Source organism: Sus scrofa, chromosome 1 (assembly GCF_054392235.1).
Source record: "Sus scrofa isolate SSC_HxYL_T2T_F1_AM1 chromosome 1, Sscrofa_HxYL_maternal_Yorkshire_Landrace_v2.0, whole genome shotgun sequence".
In the NCBI taxonomy this organism is placed as follows: Eukaryota; Metazoa; Chordata; class Mammalia; order Artiodactyla; family Suidae; genus Sus; species Sus scrofa.
This window is the reverse complement of record NC_139383.1, coordinates 286,472,481-286,494,618: the sequence shown is the minus strand read 5'-3', so window position 1 is coordinate 286,494,618 and position 22,138 is coordinate 286,472,481. Positions and strand designations below refer to the sequence as shown.

The window sequence follows — 22,138 nt, the reverse complement described above, 5'->3', positions numbered from 1 at the left end:
AGCCCTAGCCCGGCGTGGACACACACGAGGAGCTCAGGCTGACCACTGTGCACCCCGGGGCTGCTGACCTGGGCGGGCAGGGCTCCGGGCTGCAGGCCTCCTGCTGCTCTGGGCGAGGCAGCCCCTCGCACTGGGTATCCGGCAGGATCTCCTCGTCCTTGTCCTCTCCGTGGGCCCGGGCACAATACAGGATCCTCTGCACCACCCCCCCGCCACAGCTCACGCTGCAGGCCGCCAGCTTGTACCGCCACCTGAGGCAAACTGGAGTCAGGGGGTCCCCAGCAGCGGGGCTTCCCCTTACTCCCCCAGCCTGAGAAGGAAGGGTCTGGAAAGGGTCTCTCGGGGGTGGCGGGGGGTCGCTGTTACATCTCCACTGAGGGCCTCAGGGCGGCGGACACAGACTGTGCAGAAGACCCCATTCTACAGAAGGGGAAGCTGAGGCCTGATGTGTCCACAAGGCCCTGGGGGCAGGGGCAGGGCACTGGAGGGAACCTGCAAAGGCGTCTGTCTCCAGTGGGAGTCCCAGCCGCCCGCCACCTGGACCTGCCCCGCCGGGACTCCGAGGCTCCCTGCTGCTGTTGGCCATTAAACGAGACGTGACCCCCCCTTGATCATATTTATCATCCGCAGCCCCCAGCCCCCAGCGTCTGCTCCAGGAGGGCAGGGGAGCTTGTCCCTCTCGTTCTCTGCTGGGTCCCCTGGTGCCAGGCCAGTGGGTGCCCAGTGAAGAGCAGGTGAGGAAGAAACGGACCATCCACGGCATGAGGCCACAGCATCTCTGATCCTGCGTGAGGCACGTCACAGCCGTTAACACCCCCCACAGCCTTCGGGGCACCAGCGGGACCCACTCCAGAGGGTAAGGATGCCAGGGGTCAGGAGCTGGAGGTGATGGTGCCACCTCCAAGGACGCCCGCCTGGGACCCCCTGTCTCCTTGGGAAGAGGCCCACCTGGCAGGGCAGGGCTCGGGGCTGCAGTCCTCAAAGGGCCTGGGCCGGGGCAGCGGCCAGCACTTGGCATGAGGCAGGGGGACAAGGCGGCCGCGGTCCATCCGCACACAGCGAACAGCCAGCGGCACCTGCCCACCTCCGCAGGTCACCGGGCACGGGGCCAGGGCTCGGGTCTCCCACCTGCGGGAGGGAAAGGCCAGTGCACCCGAGGGAGCCACACCCAGGGTCCGACTCCTTCCTCCCTGGGGGCCCAGATTGCTGCCCCTCTGCACAGCCTCCCTCCGCGACTCACCATGCCGGGCACGGGGCAGCCTGGCAGACCTCCTGCCGCCTCCCAGGCCTGGCTGCCAGGTCACACATCTCTTCCTGGACCGGGGTCCCGAGGGCAGAGTCCACGCACACGAAATACAGCTCCATCAGGCCTGCCGGGGGGAAGGAGGGACCGCGTGCCCCAAGAAGAGGGCTCAGCCAGGACCACGGGTGCCCGGCTCTCTGGAGAGCCCTAGCAGAGGAGGCCTGCGTGGGTATGAGTCTTGGTTCTGCCACTCACAGCTGAGTGACCTTGCACAAGTGACTTAACTTCTCTGAGCCTCAGGTTTTTCCTCTAATGGTGCCACCCTTGGAGGGATTTTATAAGGTTGTTTTTTTTGTGTGGGATTTTTTTTTTTTTTTTTTTTGTCTTTTTAGGGCCACACCTGTAACATACAGAAGATCCCAGGCTAGGGGTCAAATTGGAGCTCCAGCTGCTGGCCACAGCCACAGCCACAGCAACGCCAGATCCAAGCCGCATCTGCAACCTACACCGCAGCTCATGGCAACACCAGCTCCTTAACCCACTGAGCGAGGCCCGGGATTGAACCTGCATCCTTCACAGATACTACTCAGGTTTGTCACCGCTGAGACACAATGGGAACTCCCAAGAACACTGTGTATCTTAACACTAACTTTGTTTCTCTGGTCTGGCCGCCAGGAAGCTCAGAGCTAAGTTTGGGGCCCATCTTAGACCTTAAGAACGTGCTCTTAGGTGCCAATTTGGCCACTTTGATGACAATTTCCTATCTTCCAGCCAATCAATGAGTACATTCATTTGGCTTGTCCATACTTGGCCCCAAGCTCCTTGCATTTAAAGGCATGTTCTGATGCAGCTGGATATTCCGGAAGCCGCCTCATATGGTTTTTAGAGTTAGTGGGTGCTTAGGAGAGCGGGGGGGCCTCACCTTGACCACAGGAGACGGAGCACGGCCCCGTCAGGGGAGTCCACACGTGTGCGGCCTGAACCTCCAGCCTGGCACTGCCCGCTGGGGACACAGCCTCTTCGCCTGGAGACTGGGCCTCCAGCTGCGGGGCCACAAACAAGCTGGTGGGTCTGGGCTTCCTGCCTCCAGCCCCCTGGGCACCTGGCTCTCCACCCCCTCCCACCCCAGTCTGTGCAAAAGAGAATATCAGTGTCACCAGCTCTCCAGAGGCTGCCCGGCCCCGCTGCCCCTTTCCCGGGAGCCTTGCTTTCTGGCCCCCAGTGGATGCCCTCGCCGCACACCCTGCCTCGGCCTCTGCATCTGTGTGAGCAGTCACCGTGTGGCAGGGGTGACTGAGCGGGGGGTTCAGGAGCCAGGTTTGCAGGCATGCTTGGCCCTGAAAGCCCCACCAGCTCCCGAGGGCCCCGGTTGGCCAGCACCCTTGTCTGAAGCAAGCCCACCCAGCCTGAGCCCATGGACGCCGGCAGGAGCGTGGCCGCGTTTCTCCACGTAGCAGAGAACTGACAGCAGCTACCAGGGTCTGGAGTCCTGGGCCTGCGAGCCAGCGGGAAGGAGCCTTCCTAGAAGCCCTGACTCTAAGTTCATCCTCTGACCGAAGGAACCCCAAGGACCGCAGCCCTGCAGATGGGCAGCCTTCCGGCTCCGGCGAGGAGGCCAGTGGGAACCAGGGCTCCCCGTTCTCCTGGCCAGAAAAGGACCCACAAGCCCCAGCCCTCTGGTGCCCAGGACACTCACATGGCCCCAGCCTGGAGGACACGTCACCTCGATACATGGCTCTAGGGCAGATGGCTTCTGGTCTGTGGGGCAGGGCCCAGCAGTGGCCAGCGCCCCCATGCCCTCTGCCCCCTGCACACACGTCACATTCTGCACGGCCAGTTCTGCTCCACAGGCTGACGGGCAGGTGTCCGATGTCTCTCTGAGGATGGCACGGGATCGCCATCAGGCCTTGCCCGCGCCATTGAGCTGCCGGAGCAGCCCGGCTCCTGGGGCAGGGAGGCAGTGAGCCTACTCCCCAATATCCAAGAGCCCAAAGAGGAGTCCCCACAAAGAGGCCAAGACCAGGGGCCCTTCCCTGAAGACTGGGGAGCTGCCACTGGTCCCTGACTTGACACCCAGGGTGCAGGCACACAAGCCCCGACCCACCAGCCTCCCAGAAGCAGAGGCGGGGCCCCCGACCAGCCAAGGGCATCGCTCCACACAACCTAGAGGGTGCCAAGGAACAAGTGCCAGGCACAATCAGATCACCAGGTTGGGGACAGTCAATGCGTCCCCTGTGCCACCGCTGAGAGGTGGTGGCTGCTTAGAGTGCTGTGTTAAGGAGTCTGCGGCAGGATCAGCCCTCAGCAGAAAAGAGTGGTGACTGGCTGTGACATGTGCCACGGATGCAAGGTGGTGGAAGGTGCCCAGAGCCGTGTATGGACCGCCGGTGACCTAGGCCCACCCCCACCCCCACCGGACAGGTAACAAAACGGGCCCAGAGAGGGAGGGGACTTGCTCAGGCCACCCAAGTCAGTGGCCAATTGGAATGGCAAGTTTCTGCCAGCTAGAGCACAGTGGGGGGACAATATGGTGACATGACAATAGCAATGACAACGTGACATTTATGGCTTTACCTTCGTGTCCTCACAGACCCTCCACGAGGAAGTTCCAAGGGAAATAGCCAACCCAGGGCCTCCTGGGTAGCTGGTAATTTGGAAGCTGACACTCCCCTGCCGCGGGGGCGGGGGTGGGAGGGGTGGGGAGGTGCAGCCAGAGGCCTTGGGAAGCGGGGACACTCAGAAGGGGCTCAGCACAGGGCCAAGCCCTGCTGGGGAGACCCTGCCTGGATCTGGCCTTGCGGGGGACCCGGCCCCACCCTGAGGCTCACCTCGTGGGGCAGGGCTGTGCGTTGCAGGTCTCCACGGCCGCAGGTTGCTGGGCCAGCGCTCTGCACCGCAAGCGGGGCAACGTCCTTAGGAGGCCACCCTGGGCCTCCACACAGCGCACCGCCCGCTCCTGCAGGCCTCCCCCGCAGGAAGCGCTGCACGGGCCGAAGTCTCCAACTGCCCAGCTGAGGAGAGGAGCAGAGCATGGGGCCTGGCCAGGACGCAGCCCAGGATGCAGCCCAGGCTGGCCCAGGACTCGGGCGCAGGGCAGGAGGCCAGCTGATCTGCAAGGTGACTCATGTCCCTGCTCTGGGCTGGACCCCTGCTCTGGGCTGCAGCGCCCCACCCTTCAGCTCTCCAGACCCCAAGCTGCACCAGAGCCTGAGGACATCTGTATAAAAGTGTCCCAGGAGTTCCCTGGTGGCTCAGCAGGTTAAGGACCTGGCATTATCACTGCTATGGCTCGGGTGGCAGCCATGACACAAGTTCAATCCCTGGCCCAGAAACCTCTGCTTGCTGCGGGCACGGCCAAAAAAATAAAAACTGCCCCAGCCCTGCACCCAATAGGACAGCCTTGTCCCTCGTGTTCCGTTCTTGCCAGCAGCACCCGCCAGGGCGTGGCCAGCTCCTTGATCTCCCCCACCCTCCCCCGCAGGGCAATCATGTCCATGGTGCAGGGAGCTGCCCGCAGACCAGGTACAGTGGGTGCAGGTCACACCAGGCTGACACTGTCACTCGTGTCTGCCTGTCTCACTGTCCTCACCTCCTACACGGGGACAATGACAGAACCCACCCCACAGGGAAATCTGCAGAACTGGAGGAGAACACTGTTGGCCCAGGCCATGCTAGAGGGCCCACGAGCCAGGAGAGAGCCCAGCGGCCCTGGTGAGCCCGCTACGACACTCACAATGGGGGGCAGGGAGCAGGGGTGCAGGACTCGGACCACGCCGCCGGCCGCCGGCTCCCTGCACACAGGGCAGCCTCCACCCATGCATTCCTGGCCTGGTCCCAACAGCTGTAGGTCACCTGACGCAGCCCTGGGAGAGAAGAGGGAGGCTAGGCCACCTCCAGGCAGGGGGCAAACCGGGCTCCAGGCCAGCCCTGCCCCGGGCCTCACCTGCCCCACAGCTCACCGAGCAGGCCCCCCGCACAGGAGCCCACGCCCAGGCCTGCTGCTGCTCAGGCTGGAAGTAGGTGAAGGTGATGTCTGGGCGGGCGAGGCGGCCGTACTCCTGGCCGTAGCGCCTGTAAACCTGCACGAGACACACGGAGAGGGCCACTGTCACAGCCACCTCCCCGGGAGGCCTTCAGCTGTTCTGCCCTCCATGCCCTGGCTCCTTTCCCTCAGCAAGCAATCACCTGCCCCCGTGCCACACTCTGGGGACAGCACAGCAACCAGGACACTGTCCCAGGCTCCAGGAGCTCACAGTGGGGTGGGGTCAGGTGGGTTGGTGGTGACAGATGGTGACAAAGTATATGGATGTTTCGGGGATCGGGGAGCACAGAGAAGGGCCCCTAGGGTTGGGGGGCAGGTCAGGAGGGCCTCCTGGGGGAGGCGAGGAGGCCAGTGAAGGGGACGTTCCAGCAGCCAAGAGTCTGGGCCCGGCCTGGGGTGAGACCAGCACAGCACGGGGGCAGGAAGGGGGTTGGACAGGGGTCTGGGCTCGTCCCCGAGGACACGGGAGCTATAAGGAAGAGTGACCACAGGGGGCCGGCCTGTCTGTACTTGAAAAGGGTCACCGGGTCCTGTGAGGGGCCAGCCTGGAGGGCAGGAGGGGCCCCCGAGATCCCAGCACCTGCCCCCACCCTGGACACCTCATCTGGCCGCCCAGCACAGCCCAGCCGTCCTCCCCCACTCCCAGCAGCTCCTGGCTTAGTGGCTCCGAGAGGGGCTCAGGAATCTGTGTTTTCACCCTCACTGCAAGGAGGCCGACAGAACTGCTTGGCAGTTGGCGTCGGGAACATTCCCAATGAACTGGGCCACAGGGGGAGGCAGGGAAGGGGTTAACCGCTCCCCTTGGGGCTCACCTGGCCTGGCCTTCTGGGGAGCCCCTGCCGTCCCCCCCAGCGGTGGGAGCAGAGGGTGGGGCTGCTAGACCAATGTCGGGGGCCATCAAGACTCGGGCCCTCCCCACCCCCCCAAGGTGCTCCAGGACTATTTCAGGCCACACTGCCTTCTGTCCACACAGGGGGCCACGTGCAGACAGGCTCACAGTGCAGAGGACACATCTGGACCCAGCCTGGAACCAACATCTATGCAGAGCTGCCTCTGGGCCCGGGGCCTGCGGCCAGCACTGCCCAGCCCACACATCAATCCTCAGGCCGGCCCATAACCCCAGGCCGTGGGACGGCCATCTCGTCCCCACTGGGCAGGGAGGACCTGGGCCACCCAGCATCCTCACAGGAGGAGAGCAAAGCGGGAGGGGGACATCAGGTTCCAGTTCTGCCCTCACACCACCTGCCCCTTTGACCCAGAACTTCCGACGTCTCATCCCACCGTCGGGATGGGGCAGGCCAGGCCTCTGGGCCCTTTGAGATCTGAGTCAGCGTGCAGCCTGCGGCACGTAGCATGCAGCTCGCAGCGTGTAGCACGCAGCGTGGCTACCTTCCAATGCTCATGGGGTGGGGGGCAGACACTCTGCCGGAACCTTTACCGTGTGTTATTTTGAAAAAAAAAAAAAATGCACCTTCACAATAGCTTTTCATAGGCATGCTTAGTCTCATTTTGCAGATAGGGAAACAGAGGCTCAGAAATGCTGTCTTTTGTCCCTTCCGAGCTGGGATTTGACCTCTGGGCTGAGTCCCTAGCCTGGGTCCTTGAGCTCTGAGTCACCCTGCTTCCAGCTCCTGGGCCACTTCGCCTGCTGGAGGGCTGCCCCCACCCTGGCTCCCTAACCTGAGCCTGGGACCAACCAGTCTCCCGGCTGTCTCGCTCTCCACGCCCCACCCCCCACCGCAGCTCCCCAGACCCCCGAGAGAAAGCGGGAGCTCCTCCCATGACCAGCAAGGATTCCAGCCATCTGGAGGGAACCCTTTCCTTCCCCCGACCTAGTCCCCATTCCTGTGCACGCACTGTTCCCTCAAGATGCCACCCCCACCCCCTACCCCTGCTCGGCCTGGCAGCGGTAGCCCATCTCAGGCCTCGGAAGCCCCCAGACCTCCGCGCAGGGCTCTCCCTCTGTCCGGCTCAGAGCTGGGGACTCCCGTGGGCTCCGAGCACAGGGGCCTCACGCCCCCCAGTGGCCGCTGAGACAATGAGTGGTGTGTGTCCGCGGCATCGGGGAGGGAGCCCCCGGAGGCCCCACCTGGATCTCCAGGTCCTCCTGGGTGGGTCCCCGGATGCGGAGCTCCTCCCGGTGGGGCAGCCGGTCCTCAGTCAGGGCCACTCTGTACTCGACACGGCTGTCCTCCAGGAGGGAGGGGTAGGTGATGCTGGGAGAGATGCTGGCATTTCCAGCCACGACGTAGCGCCCGCGGATCCGCACAGCTGTGGGGGGAGGGAGAGTCAGCACCCAGGGTGGGCCCTCCTCCCACCGCGGGAGATGGTACCGCCCCCTTCACAGACGAGGTGCTGTTTAAGGAGCAAGGTGGAGGTGACATCAGGGCCAACGGGAGGCCAACTTCTCAGTGGCCGAACCTGCCACTCCCATACCAGAGTCCCCAGCCCTCCCGCATTTGGGTGGTCTCTGAAGTGGGCACGCCCTGCTCCGCCACCAAGCGCACTCACACCTCCCTCCATGGGGGCGGGCGTGGGGGGTGGGGAAGAGGTTGGTTCAAGGACCCAGGGTAAACGCTCCCACCCCAGATCCAAAGGTCAGGTGAGAGAACCCCCTAGAAATAAAGACCCATGGGCAGGGAAGGGGGGCTTGAGCAGTCAAGAGATTGGCCTTGCCCAGGGACAGATCTGACCTTCACCCTGTGTCACACCTGAGCCTCTGCGCTTAGGGTAGGGACTGGCTGCACCAGAAAGGCCACCCACGTGACTGAGGGCGGGGGGAAATGGGGTGGGGGGGAGGGATGGAGGGGGGCCTTCAAGTCACAGAGCAGCAGCCAAGCTGGAGACTGAGATTGGGGGGAGGGGGGAAATGGACCAGGCCCTCAATCAATCTACTGTAATGGAGCCCCACTAAGACCGGGACTCGGGACTCAGGGGAGCTCGCTGGGTGGGCAGTGCCCTGCGCGTGGTGGCACGACCGGGTGCCCGACTCTGCCCCAGGCGTCTCTTCCTGTGTCTGGTTTGGTCATCTCCCCTTGTGCTAAGCCATAACTGGGAGTGTAACAGCTCTAGGTTCTGGGATCCTCCTGGTGAATCACGCAACTGAGGGTGGTTTGGGGACCCCTCCCCCAACTTGCAGCTGGCATCAGAAGCGAAGGCATCTTGGGGCTGTGCCCTCTGCCTTCACAGCCTGGCTTAGCCTGGTGGGCATCCTCCAGCCAGCTCACCCAGGTGCGTGAAGAGAGGCCTGTGGTTGATGACATGGATGTTGGTCAGGTTGGGGGTGACAGTCAGGAAGGTGACATACTCTAGGAGGAAGCAGAAGGGGGGCACTCAGGTGGCTTACATCACAGTCCGAGGGGGCAGATGCCAGCCGGACAGATAAAAGGGCCTCAGCACCGAATGCTACCAACGCAATGGGACTGCCTCAGGCAGCAGTGAGCCCCCTGTCACAGGAGGCAATCAAAGCCAGGCTGGAGGCCATCAGTGGGGACACTGCCCCAGCCAGGAGGGACTAGATGCCAGGTTCTGGGTACAGTGTGGGGACAGCTCCTCGACTGACTCTGCAAAGGACCTGACCTCTTTTTTCTTTTTTTTTTTTGGTTTTTTGGGTTTTTTTGGCCACCCTGTAGCATATGGAGTTCCCGGGTCAGGGATCAGACCCGAGCCGCAGCTGCGGTAATGCCAGATCCTTAATCCACTGTGCCAGGGATTGAACCTGCGTCCCAGCACTCCAGAGATGCCACCCACCCCACTGCACCATGGCGGGAATTCCCTGACCTCTTTTACAAATAGATCAAAGTCAAAGATTTTCCAGTATCGCATCTCTCCAGCTCAGATTCCTCGAGCAGGAGAGGAGAGGCCAGCCCACCGCAGATTTCCCAAGGTCCATAGTTTTTCTGATTCGCAGCTGCAGGGGGCATCCGGGAGTGATGGGCAGCAGCCTCACCACCCAAATCCGAGCCTCATGGGAGGCTGGCTAACAGGGTTCAAGGTGAGGATGTGGGTCCCGCCACGGCGGCAGCTGGCACTCTGGCTCTGGGCTGCAGGGTTCCCTGGAGGCTGGAGCCCGGCCCTTCACCCCCAGGGAGGCCCCTACCTCTGGCCCTTCCAGCCGTGAAAGAGCCGTTCTGTGGCCTGCACGTGCTGTTGTCCCCGCCGCACACCTGGCACATGTCTGGCACCTGCCCGGAATCCATCCTGCCGTCACAGCCGAACGTCTGTGCCAAGGAGAGTGGCAGGTGAGATCCTGGGGATGTCACAGCCAAATGGGGCGTTTGTGCAGCTTCTGACGCCACTCAGGAGGTAAGCTTAAGTGACTTGTCCAAGGTCACAGCGAGGCACTTGACCCTTGGCTGACTCCCAGGTCCACCCTGTATCCCCCAGCATCACCTACCCTGCAGCTGCCTGACACGCACAGGCTCAGGGTCCCGTCCTGTCGGGGGCCGCCGGGCACACACCGAGTCCCGTCCAGGAACCTGTCCCCACGCCGCACAATGAAGCTCTCGCCAACCGCCCAGCACATGTGTCTGCACAGAGTGTCCCCTGGGAAAGCAGAAGGACGAGGACTCGGGATGGGAGGGGGCGGGGAGGCCAGTCGCCGTGAAGCGTGATCGAGTGGGCCCTCCCCACTCGCCCCCCCATCTCGCTTCACCCTTTGCATCTGAGCCAAGGGTTTTATTCTCCACCTGTCCCGCTCCAGAGGCAGTAATCACATCACGACGTGATAACAGTTACGGAACTCTGAGCATGCGCAGTGCTTCCCTGCACCATCGCTCCTTCCGACCACCCAAGCTGGAACTAGCCCTCTTAGCTCCATTTACAGATGCAGAGACGGAGACCCAGACCGGCTAGCAAGGGGTCCAGCTGGCGTGGGAGGCATGGCGGGTATGACACAAGTCTGAGCCCGCTCTCAACAGCTTCAGAGTGATGGTGGCCGGCCCCCAGTGACTGCTCCCAGCCCGAGGGTCTCATGCCTGGCTCCCCAGGCCCCACCCCCCGCCCCACCTTGGCTGTACTGCGCGGCGGCGCCCCAGTGATAGAAGGAGGTGCTGCCCGGGGAGAGGCGCAGAGGCTCCCCGTCGGTCTGTGCGCACTGCTGGGACATGAACTCCAGCTGGGTCTTCTCGCAGGCCTGGCAGGAGGAGGCAGAGGACAGGCACAGGAGGGGCAGGGGCAGGGGGCATGGGGGGCGGGTCTAGCTAGGGTAGAGGGTCCTTGCCCCTGGGAGACAGCAAGGCCCCCTACAGCTCGAGGGGGGAGACGGGGGCGGGGATTGGGAGCTCCCCTGGTTGGGTTAAGAATCTGACTGCAGGGAGTTCCCGCCTTGGCTCAGTGGCTAATGAATCCGACTAGGAACCATGAGGTTGCCAGTTCCATCCCTGGCCTTGCTCAGTGGGTTAAGGATCTGGTGTTACTGTGAGCTGTGGTGTAGGTTGCAGACGCAGCTCGGATCCCGCATTGCTGTGGCTCTGGCGTAGGCCGGTGGCTACAGCTCCGATTCGACCCCTAGCCTGGGAACCTCCACATGCCACGGAACGGCCCAAGAAATGGCAAAAAGACAAAAAAAAAAAAAAAAAAAAAAACTCTGACTGCAGTGAGTAGGTCAGGTCACTGAGGAGGCAAGGTGTTATCCTGGCCCCGTGCTGATGATTAAAGGATGTGGCGTTGCTGCAGCTGTAGTGTAGGTGGCAGCTATGGCTCAGATTCAGTCTCTAGCCCAGGAACTCCATATGCCCAGGTGTGGCCATAAAAAAAAAGTGGGATTTCCACAGAATGGGGGGACATATTTGCAAATGAAGCAACTGACAAGGAATTAATCTCCAAAATTTATAAGCACTTCTTGCAGCTCCATACCAAAAAAACAACCCCTTCAAAAAATGGGCACAATATCTAAACAGAGAATTCTCCAAAGAGGACATACGGATGGCCAAAAAACACATGAAAAGATGTTCAACATCACTCATCATTAGAGAAATGCAAACCAAATCCGCTATGAGGTACCACCCTGCACCAGCCAGAATGGCCATCATCAAAAAGTCTACAAACAAGAAGAGCTGGAGAGGGTGTGGAGAAAAAAGAACCCTACGACGCTGTTGGTGGGATTGTAAATTGGTGCAACCACTGTGGAAAACAGTATGGAGAGTCCTCAGAAAACTAAACATAGAACTGCCATTGGATCCAGCAACCCCACTCCTGGGCATCTATCCAGAGAAAACCACGACTCGCAGAGACATATGTACTCCAATGTTCATTGCAGCACTATTTGCAGAAGCCAAGACATGGAAACAACCTAAATGTCCATTGACGGAGAAGTGGATCCAGAAGATGTGGTGCATATACACCATGGAACATTACTCAGCCATTAAAAGGAATGAAATACTGGCATTTTTAGCAACATGGATGGACCTAAAAATTATCATGCTAAGTGAAGTCAGCCAGACAGTGAAACCCCAACATCAAATGCTTTCACTGACATGTGGAATCTGAAAAAAAGGAGACTGAACTTCTTTGCAGAATAGATACTGACTCACAGACTTTGAAAAACTGTTTGGTTTCCAAAGGAGACATTTCGGGGGGTGGGGGGATGCACTGGGGATGTGGGATGGAAATCCTATAAAATTGGATTGTGATGATCATTGTACAACTATAAATGTAACAAATTAATTGAGTAATAAAAAAAAGTGGGTTTTTTGTTTCTTTTGTCTTTTTAGGGCTACACCGTGGCATTTGGAAGTTCCCAGGCCAGTGATCGAATCAGAGCTGCAGCTGCCAGCCTACACCACAGCCACAGCAACTCGGGATCCAGGCCGCGTCTGTGACTTACACCACAGCTCATGGCAACACCAGATCCTTAACCCACTGAGCAGGGCCAGGGATCGAACCTACATCCTCTCAGAGACTATGTCAGGTTTGTTACTGCTGAGCCACCACGGGAATTCCCAAAGAAGACGGTTTGGGCCCAGCTCCAGGCTGCACCTGACGTTCCTGCTTGTACAGTGGGGTGCCTTCCTCTGCTGATGGGAGAACTCCACGAGAGTATGTAAAGGGCACAGGGCAGGGCCTACCCCAGCAACAAGAAGCAAAGCCAGGCTGCTGGTGGGAGGCCCCAACTTCAGAAAACAAGGCTGATTATAAACATTGACTATGTCCGTGCCTTTTAAAAAAATTGTGTGAACCGCAAATCACAAGTGCCCTTGTCCTTGGGCTCCTCCAGGCCGTTGCTGTGACCTCACCCCCTCCCCAGCCCGAGAGAGCAGGCCTACCTGGGTGTTGCACATCTCAGCCTGGAGGTCAGCACCTACGCACGAGCGCCCCCCAAAGGCAGGTCTGAAAATGCCCGCAAGGCAGAGGGATGAGAGGCGGCCACCAACTCGACCACGGAATGTGAAGCTGGCTGCCTCCAGTGCCCGCTGCTGAGTACCTGGGGTTGTTGCACTGGCGCCTCCTGGTGACCACGCCTCCTCCGCAGGAGCGGGAGCAAGGACTGGCGGGCCCCCAGCTAGACCAGCCCCCGTGCACTGCCCCCACGGGGGCCAGCTCCGCCAGGGAGCGGCAGTGACCCTTGGAGCACCACTGCAAGAGAAGGACAGCGCCATGTCCTGCTCCCAGGGCACCCCGCACCCGCAGACACCCCAGTACCCAAAGTACCCCCAACACACACACACGCAGGCACGCACCCCATCCTGCTCGGGAGCCAATGCTAAACAGAGGAGGGCAGGCCACCAGCCCGTCGGACAGAGGAAGGGTCTGGCCACGCAAAGCAGAGGGGAAGGGCAGAGGCCCAGAGGGTGCACGGTAGCAGGAAGCCAGGTGAACAGCGCAGGCTATAAGGGAGCAGAGCCATGTGGTCACGTGATACCTCCACCTGCTCTGGGAGGTGGGAGGGTGACCCCACCATTCCAGTCTCCAGGGAGGAGGAAACGAGACTCCACACGGTGCCTGGGGTGGGTGCTCGAAACACCTGGTCAAGAGGGGGGCCCTGGATCCCCCCGTCGCCCGCCCTCACAGAGTCCTGAGCAAGCCTTTCAATGTTACTGTCCGCTGCAGGAATCTAGAAAAACCACCTGTAGGGGGCAGGGAAAGTATTGGGTGCCCTCTGTATCTTGCTGCCCTCGGCTCCTGGCCAGGTGGTCCGAGACCTCCAGCTCCTGAGGCCCTCCTGTCCCCTGTCCCAGGACGAGGGCTCCCAGGCTGCAGGTCTGCCAGAGCACATGTGAACACGCCCACACACGCACACGCACACGCGCTCCTTCACTCCAGCTCTGACCTTCCCCACGCCACACTCTGTCCCATCCAGGAGAGGAATGAGGAGGCGGCTACAGCTGCTCTGGTCCAGGGGGTCTGTGTGACAGGAGAGAGCCTGGCACATGTCCTAAGAGGGGAGACAAAGGGCCAGCTCAGGGCCACTGCCCAGTCGTAACTGCCCCTGTCAGACCCCAGGACGCAGTGACACAGCCAGCGCACTGGGCACTGGTAGGTGGAGAGAGCGGCCACAGCCGACTTCTGCATCAGGAATGGGGACAGTGACCAGGACCCACAAAAACGTGTTCATTTCTTTGACAATTGGAAGAAAAACTTGATCTTCTAAATCAAAGAAAATGTTCTAATACATAAGTTAATATACTTGTATTCCTAACAACACACGTAAAACAGACATTTCATAAAAACGCTAAGATGGGAGTTCCCATTGTAGCGCAGCAGAAATGAATCCGACCAGGAAACATGAGGTCGCTGGTTCAATCCCTGGCCTCGCTCAGTGGGTTAAGGATCCGGCGTTGCCATGAGCTCTGGTGCAGGTCTCAGAGGCAGCTCGGATCTGATGTTGCTGTGGCTGTGGTGTAGCCGGCAGCTGTAGCTCTGATTGCACCCCTAGCCTGGGAACCTCCATATGCCACGGATGTGGCCCTAAAAAGAAAACACACAAACAAACAAAAACCCCGAAGATGTAATTTTAGTAATTTGTATGGTGGAAGGGGTCAGCAAGGCAAAAGTGCCTGAAAGTCGGGTCCGGCCCTGGAGGAAGTGTGTCTTTGGGGTGCCTACCCCCGTCAGCATCTTCCAGGTTTCCACTCCTTCTGTAGGGTTCAGCTTGGAGGTTACTTCCTCCAGGAAGCCCTCCAGCTCCCCCTGGGCGGGAAGACCTCCGTAATTGCCTATTTAGGATCAAGGTCCATAGGCTCAAGGGCCCTGCCAGGGCCAGCTCTACAAAATTTGTGGAGCTAGTATAAAGGAAAACATGCGCTCAAAAACTAAGAAGGTCAGAGGCAGAGAGGCACCGGTGGCCTGGCCAGTCAGCGGGGGAGCGGCGGGGGGGGGGGGGGGGGTGTGAAGGCACAGGAGGGCGGGGGGGGGAGGGGGAGGTGTTCCGAAGGCACAGGAGGGCGGGGGCGGGGGGACCGGCAGGCCGAGGGCGTCCCCCGTGTGGATGGCGGGGCGCTGTAAACACTATGCCCGCCTAGACTCACCAGCTGCTCCCTGGAGAAGGTGCAGGCCACCGCCGTAGGGCCGAAGGCGACGCGGCACTGCTCGTCGGCGCCGTAGTAGAGGCCAGGGTGCGCTTCGGGAGGGCGGCCCGCGGCCCAGGACTGCGGCCCCGGCGGGTCCCACACGCAGTGCGGGCGTCCTGCGCTGAGACGAGGCCAAGGCTCAGGCCCGGGGTGGGCACCGGGTGGCAGAGCGGAGGCGGGAGGAGAGGGCGTTTGGAGCAGCAGGGTCGGTGAGCGGGTTGGGGATTCTCCGGCAGTGACCCCCCACCCCACCCGCCTCGTCTAGGCGACCCTGGGCTAGGACAAGGCTCAAGCCTGGGCGCCGGGGCGGGGGTGGGGGGGGGCGATGAAGGGGTGCGGGAGGTTGGAGAAGTGAGTCTGGGATGGGGTGGGAGTGTAGCGGGGACAACTGAGCGTCAGGTGCAGGAATGGGATGGGAGGGAAAGGAGGGAGGTGGCCCCGGGGCGGGAAGGAAGTGGACCGTGGGCTGGGTGGGCAGGTTGGGGGGAGGGCCGAGATGGAGAAGTGGATGCTGAAAGGATGGCGCGGTCAAGGCCGGAGGCGGTTGGGGCTGGAGGTGGGGGGCGGCATGGAGGAGTGCTTCCTGAGACGCAGTGGGGCTCCGTGGAGAGGTGGGCGCAGGGATGCGATGGGAGCGGACAAGGAATGGACCGGGCGGGGGGTGCGGGGTAAATGGAGGGGTGGGTCCAGGGACGGGAAGTAGGGGGGCGCGCAAAGGGGAGGTGGGGACGTAGGGAGGGCCGGGGTCAGGGGTGCAGCTACCTGAGCATGCGCTGCAGCTGCCGGCGGCTGCAGGGGGACCACGTGGGGCCCCCTCGGGCGGGCGCGGCGCCGTCGGACGCCATCACGTGGCCGCTGGCCTCGCAGTCGCTGCCGGGCGCGCCGTCGTGCTCCAGGCCGAAGCTGCGGAGGCGGGGCGCTAAGGGTGGCAGGCTGGCCACGGTCCCCTCCCTCTGGGCCCGGTCGCCAGGCCGGGTCGCCTAGGGCCCGCCACCACCTAACCCAGGCATGGGGCGCGTCGCGCGGCCACCCAGCCTGTTTCCCGCCCGAAAGAGCTCTGGGCCGGCCAGGTGGCTCCTGACTCTTTCAGCTAATACATATCAAAAAGGCTTTTGGGGAGAAACGAATCTGGAATCTGACTGGCATCCGTGAGGACGCAGGTTCGATCCCTGGCCTCATGCAGTGGGCTAAGGATCCGGTGTTGCCGGTGAGCTGTGGTGTATGTCACAGTCTAGGCTCAGATCCCTGTTGCTGCGGCGTAGACCAGCGGCTACAGCTCAGATTCAACCCCTAGCTTGGGAACCTCCATATGCTGCCGATGCAGTCTTAAAATAAAAACCAAAAAAAAAAAAAAAAGGCATTAAAAATGTGCAAGCCAAAGTCATCCACGATGTTTGAGGTCTGGGAATCTGGGAAGACAGCGCTCAAGGGAGCGCCTTGGGACTTTCTTGTCCTGGGGGGGCTCACTGTGAAAATACTGAATGTGCTACAGTGAAAGGGTGGGACCTCAGAAGAATATCTCTGCTCCGCAATGGAAGGCAGTTGTTTTCAATTCCCCTTTGTTTTTCTCTCCAAACAAGAAAGATGGAGGAGTTGTGGTGCCTGGACCACTGTGGGGGTGGAAGCCCCAGCGTGGCCCGTGGGGGTGGGGTGGGTGGGAGAGAGGGCTGGCACACAGGGAAGTCAGACACTAAGTTTTCACTTTACCAGTCTCTGTGCTATTTGAATTTTTCCAGCAAGCAGGTGTTACTTTCATAATTCAAAGACTAAAAATCAAAACGGAAAGAAACCCACCACTAGGTAAATAAAGGGAGCACAGGTTTGCCCACTGAAGTAGAGCATTTACATACCAGGAAAAGGCTGGAAACAAACTATATATTTATTAAACAAACTGCCATGTGTAGCAAAACCTACTATAGGAGTTCCCACTGTGGCACAATGGGATCGGTGTCACTGCAGCACCAGGACGCAGGTTCGATGCTCAGCACAGTGGCTTGCTGCCGCCGCGGCATAGGGTGCAACGGCAGCTTTGGCCCAGGAACTCCATATGCCATAAGGTGGCCAAAAGTTTTTAAAAAGAGAGAGAGAAGAAGAAAAAAAAATACTCTGTAAAAGACCTGGAGGAGATGTTTGGGATATAATATTACATTAAAAGGCAGGAACCACGAGTTCCCACTGTGGCGAGAAATCGGCCATCGTGCGGCTCAGATCTGATCCCTGGCCGGGGAATTCCATTGCTTCGGGGCAGCCAAAAAGGAAAGAAAAAAAAAAAGGGCCGTTAACTACTGTACAGCATAATCCCAAGTTTGCAAATAAAAAATTACGTATGTGCGTGTAAAGAAGAGATAGACGGTATATGTCTAAGTGCTGGGATTTGGGATAATTTTTAGGCCTGTCTTTTCTTCACCTGGATTTCCTACAAAAACTACTTTTCTTTTTTTTTTTTTTTTGGTCTTTTTGCCATTTCTTGGGCCGCTCCTGCGGCATATGGAGGTTCCCAGGCTAGGGGTCGAATTGGAGCTGAAGCCACTGGCCTACACCAGAGCCACAGCAACGCGGGATCCCAGCTGCGTCTGCAACCTACACCACAGCTCATGGCTACACCACAGCTCACGGCAACGCCGGATCGTCAACCCACTGAGCAAGGGCAGGGAGCGAACTCACAACCTCATGGTTCCTAATCGGGTTCGTTAACCACTGCGCCACGACGGGAACTCCCTGAGAACTACTTTTTAACTCCTAAGTGTGCTTTGCTTATTTTTTGGAAAAAAAAATTTTTTTCATTTAATCATTCAGGAATGAGGAAGTGTCAGTCCCTAGTCCCTTGGGGTTGAGGGTGTGGCCTCCTAGCAGGTTCTTCCAGGGACCACTGCCAACCACACCCTCCCCTCCCGGGGCCCAGGTCAGGTCCTTGCCCAGAACCTGGGGACGGGGGCGGGGCCTCGTACCTGTGCCCAATTTCGTGGGCGATGGTGACCCCCAGGTCGAAGCCAGTATCCTCTGTGATAAGGCAGCTCCAAGAGGAGGAGCAGGCGCCCCCCAGCTGGGTGACCCCCCGAACCTGCCGGTTACCATCGGGCAATTCCAGGTCAAACCTCAGAAAGAAAGAACAGACACCTGGGCAGTGCTGAGGTGCCTGCCCGCCGCCGGGCCACCTTTGCAGAGAGTGGGAGCGGCTCCCAGGGCGGCTGGGGCACCGGCGGGGAGCCTGGGTACCTGGTGATGTAAAGGACGAGGTCAGCGTGGCTGGGATCTGCGTCATCCTCGGGATTGACCGTCCTGCTCCACTCACAGACGCTCCGCAGGGATGCGGTGATGTTGGCTGTGATATTCGGAGCATCCTGGAGGACCAGCCACAGAGCGCACCCTCAGGGGACCCACGCCGAGCAGGGTGCTCCCGCTGCCAGCATCTCGGTCAGCCCCGTAACAGCCCGATTCCTGTCCCACGTTACAGATGAGGAGACAGAGGCTGAGTGCCAGGGCAGAGCTGGAAGAGGGGAGCCCTGCCCTCACCCCTGCTGCTCTGTGGGCACCCACAGGCACAGGTTCAAGTGGGCGGAAGCAGGTTCCCCAGGGGGCTGGGTGCCCAGCCCAGCGCCTACCTGAGGCTGTGTCAGAATAACCATCTTCACCAGGTGCACGCGGAACTGAGCCCCCAGGGACGGGTCCCTCAGCAGCTCTGACCCCTGTGCAAAGGCAGGCAGAGAGGTGGGCCGGGGTCCACCGTGGGCGGGGCGGGGGAAGCCTGGAGACTCTATCAGCTGAGGGGAGGGGTACCCAAAATGCCACTACTGGGACTGGGAGCCACCACAGAGACAGCCGCATCTGCTGGGGGCCCCCCTTTGCTCACAGCTCGAGAAGGCCAGCCAACACCCAGAACCTCGAAACAACGGACTGCGTATAATTGTCATGAGTCTAGAAGGCGCTTTGACTCCAACACGGCTTCTCTTCAACTGGACGCACCCTGTCCTCTCTCATCTCCGCCCATCTCCCCAAAACACCTCTCTCACTTCTGCCCCCTTCACCCGAGGGCCGCCTCCCGCTCCGTGGGCCCCTTCCCAGGCACCTCGATGAGAACACCCCCCACTCGCCCCCAGCCAGGCTCTCGTGGTCCGTCTGCCAAGGTGCCAGCTCTGTTCGACTTATACCGCGGTTGTTTGCACCAGCCTGTCAGCAGACTTAAGAACAATGCAGCGGGCACAGGGTGGGTGCCCCGTCGTGACACTGGCCGTGACCATGCCTGGCACCATGTAGGCAGGCGCCCGTCTACAGTCTACCACCTGGCCACCCTTGGTCCTCATAAAACATGTCGAATGACCAGAGGAAGTGTGGTTTGATTACCAAATTCCAGCACATTCGAGGTGGGGGAGGGCCTCCCAAAGCTTGAAAACCACAGCTTTCAAATGACTTTGAATATGTGCCATTTCTGGGCGTGCAGGTGGAGACCCAAGCAGGCTGACCCGGGCCTTGAACCAGCTTTCCCAGGGTTTGGGAGCCCGTGGGTGTAGCATCTGGGACACAGCCTCCCTTTGGGGTGGGAGACCCAGAGAACACCTGGGAAAGGAGAGGGGTCAGAGTGCCCGGGGCTCTGTGTTTGGGGGATATTTTCCTTTTATCCGAGAGGGGTGGGCAGGGAGTTCCCATCCTGACTCAGGGGTAACAGACCTGGCTAGGATCCATGAGGATGCAGGTTCGATCCCCGGCCTCGCTCAGTGGGTTAAGGATCCTGCGTTGCTGTGGCTGTGGTGTAGGTCGCAGACGTGGCTCAGATCTGGTGTTGCTGTGGCTGTGGCCTAGGCGGGCAGCTACAGCTCTGATTAGACCCCTAGCCTGGGAAACTCCATATGCCTCGGGTGCAGCCCTAAAGAGACGAAAACAAAAACAAAAAACCCCAAAGAGGTGGGCATTCGTGAGGCTGGGGACAAGGACCCCATATTCTAGGACAGCTGCCCAGCCCTCCAAGGCCAGCGTACCAGGGGAGCAACTCTGGCCCTGCCTGCCGCCAGTGGTCGTATTAATCTCCTGATGTTTGCGGACACTGACCTGGTGGCCTGGAAGACGTGTGTCTGTGTGTTTCATGTGTGAACATGCGCGTGGCCAGGCACAGCCCATCAGGGAAACGGGGTCATCAGGTGCCTTGCGGTCACCTGTTTCTGGGCTGCCTCTTGGTCTCTGAGATGATGGAAGCTGGGCTTCCTACCCCACTGTTACCCCTAAAAGCTAAGTGCAGAGGAGGCCTGCAGACATGCGGGCGCTGAGAAAGCCCAGCGGGGTGCAGCCCTGCTGGGCACCTGGGCAGGGCCAACTGAGGTGCCCACAGATCGATGGGGGGGCGAGGCCAGGTGAAGGGACAAAAGCAGAAAGAGGCTGTGGGGGGCACTGCCCAGTGTGTAGAGGGCAGATAAGAACAGGCCACACCTCTCCCACCCCAGGCCCTGAGCCCCACGTGTGACCCCAGGCTCAGGTCCATACCCACCAGAGAAGCCAGCCCACTGACTCTTTTTGCACGAGCCCTGGGTATGGGGCACTGCGTCCACAGGCTCCTGAGGGCGACCACAGTGCCACCAGGGTCCCAAGCCCTCTCCTGAGTCAGCGTCGCCCACAGAGCCTGTGCCCCATGCCAGCACTGACCATGTTGAGGTTGGTGAGCACGTAGCGCTCCGTGTCCTCCTGGTGAGCCTGCTGGACATCGGGACCCACAGCCACCAGCAGCTCCAGGTGCAGGACGCTCCCAGCAGCCCGTCTCCAGAGGCGCCGGGCAGGAGGGCGGCCTGGCGAGGTGGGTGGCGAGGCTGACGGCGAGGGTCCTGGAAAGCAGGCCAGAGGTGGGGCCAGGCCCCTCCATCACCCTTGGCTCCTGAGCCTGGAATCACAGTGGCCCAAGCCCCAGCTTTGTCACAGGGGAGGTGGGGAGCCTGAGGGGGCCTGCCCTGCCCCGCACCCCACACACAGGGGAGCCGGGTGGGGCACTTCCGCCCTGGCCCACTTGGAGCTGGGCTCTCGGTGCCCGCAGATCCTCAGACACCCACGAACGGATGCAGGGTGGCCTTCTCGACTCCTTGGACAACCAGGCTCTCAGAGAGTGAGCGGTCCCCAGCTCTGGCATGTCACCCATGGGGCGACTGATATGACTGATGGCCCGGACAGCCACCTTGGGCGGGGCGGGGGGTGGGGGGACATTTCATCCTACCCCTCGGCCCGGGTCCCAGTGCTGACTAGGTGCTTCAGAGCAGCACAAGGCCCAGGAGGGAGCTATTGCGTGGCTTTATGTCCTTCTGGTCGCACCAAAGCCCCATCCAGCCCAGCCCCGGAGCCATCCTGCAGGCCCGTGGCAGCCAGTTCTCATCTTTGGGGCTCCAGGTTCCCACCCAGAGCGTGGGAACCATCAGTGACCCCCGACCTAGGGCCAAGGCTCAAGCCACGGGACTGTGAATGAGCTTGCAAACTGTGCAGGGCCGCTCAGAGGCGGGAGGTCTACCTGCCCCCAAAGCAGACACGTTCTCCTTTGGGGAGAATCGGTGGGGAGGAGGCCTGGCCTAGAGCCCGGAGTCTGGGTTTAAGTCCACCTCCTCCCAGCTCGATGCTGGGGAACCCGACCAGAGCTCGGCATAGCAGCCTCGCCTTGCAACACCTGTTACACGGGGGAACGGCTTGAACCCCGACAGGTGAGGCAGGTGCAAGCCTCAGTGGAAAGCAGGAGCCCAGGGCCGACCCCGCCCTCCTCCCCCTCACCCCAAGGTGGCCCCCAGAGACTTGGGGACCCCAGGCTGTGGTCTCCTAGCGCTTCGGGGACCTGGAAGATGAGATAGACACGTTCCCAGCCCCCAGACCCCACGATCAGCCACCGGCCTCCAGCACTGCCCGCCCCATTACGGCCCCCGGCATCGGTCAGTGTGTATCTGACGCGGACCGCAAAGAAACCAGCCACCAGTGGGACATCCCCGATTTTCTCGACCCTGACCACTAGCCCGCCCTGCTCCCATCCCCACCAGCCTTTGGATCAAGTTCACCAATGGCCCTGCTGGGAAAGGGGGCTGGCGCCACGGAAGAGTCCACAGACATGGCCCACGAGTGACAGGAAAAGGCTTTGGCTGGAGCTGGACCCGAGCGCCCATCTCGTCGCTCACAGAAGAGATAAATATTTACAGCCCCGGCCAGAAACCGCAAGAGTTCCTGAAAATCAGTCAGCCCAAAGGAGGCCCAGCTAATTAGTGACTGTTCCTTGGAGATACTGAGCAGAACCCCGGGGTCAGAGCCCCAGCTCAGCCCAGAACACCCAGACCAAGTCTTATCGACTTGGCAGGAAGTAATGGAATTCATTAGCGGGGCAACGACGACGCCAGC

General features: G+C 60.6%; 1 protein-coding gene across 15 annotated transcripts in view; it reads right to left on the bottom strand.

Moving 5' to 3' along the window:
- ADAMTS13 (ADAM metallopeptidase with thrombospondin type 1 motif 13) overlaps positions 1-22,138 on the bottom strand; it is a 34,037-nt gene that overhangs the window by 9,054 nt on the left and 2,845 nt on the right. For 5 of the 15 annotated variants that reach the window (XR_002338120.2, XR_002338114.2, XM_013987089.3 and 2 more), the window contains exons 3-24: positions 20,426-20,601; positions 18,397-18,480; positions 18,011-18,135; positions 17,743-17,889; positions 15,557-15,697; positions 14,753-14,915; positions 13,555-13,659; positions 12,709-12,860; positions 12,551-12,614; positions 10,293-10,419; positions 9,682-9,830; positions 9,385-9,505; positions 8,513-8,593; positions 7,375-7,556; positions 5,187-5,322; positions 4,977-5,106; positions 4,072-4,254; positions 2,940-3,120; positions 2,166-2,286; positions 1,241-1,370; positions 949-1,128; positions 69-251 (exon numbers count right to left, since the gene is read on the bottom strand). Coding sequence is in view for 10 of the 15 variants with exons in the window: in XM_013987089.3 (XP_013842543.2) it covers positions 69-251; positions 949-1,128; positions 1,241-1,370; positions 2,166-2,286; positions 2,940-3,120; positions 4,072-4,254; positions 4,977-5,106; positions 5,187-5,322; positions 7,375-7,556; positions 8,513-8,593; positions 9,385-9,505; positions 9,682-9,830; positions 10,293-10,419; positions 12,551-12,614; positions 12,709-12,860; positions 13,555-13,659; positions 14,753-14,915; positions 15,557-15,697; positions 17,743-17,889; positions 18,011-18,135; positions 18,397-18,480; positions 20,426-20,601 (3,061 nt within the window). In the remaining 5 variants the exon portion in view is untranslated. Of the gene's footprint in view, positions 1-68; positions 252-948; positions 1,129-1,240; positions 1,371-2,165; positions 2,287-2,939; positions 3,121-4,071; positions 4,255-4,976; positions 5,107-5,186; positions 5,323-7,374; positions 7,557-8,512; positions 8,594-9,384; positions 9,506-9,681; positions 9,831-10,292; positions 10,420-12,550; positions 12,861-13,554; positions 13,660-14,752; positions 14,916-15,556; positions 15,698-17,742; positions 17,890-18,010; positions 18,136-18,396; positions 18,481-20,425; positions 20,602-22,138 lie in introns of all 15 variants that reach the window. The other 10 variants (XR_014830244.1, XR_014830240.1, XM_085000681.1 and 7 more) reach the window with 8 other exon arrangements.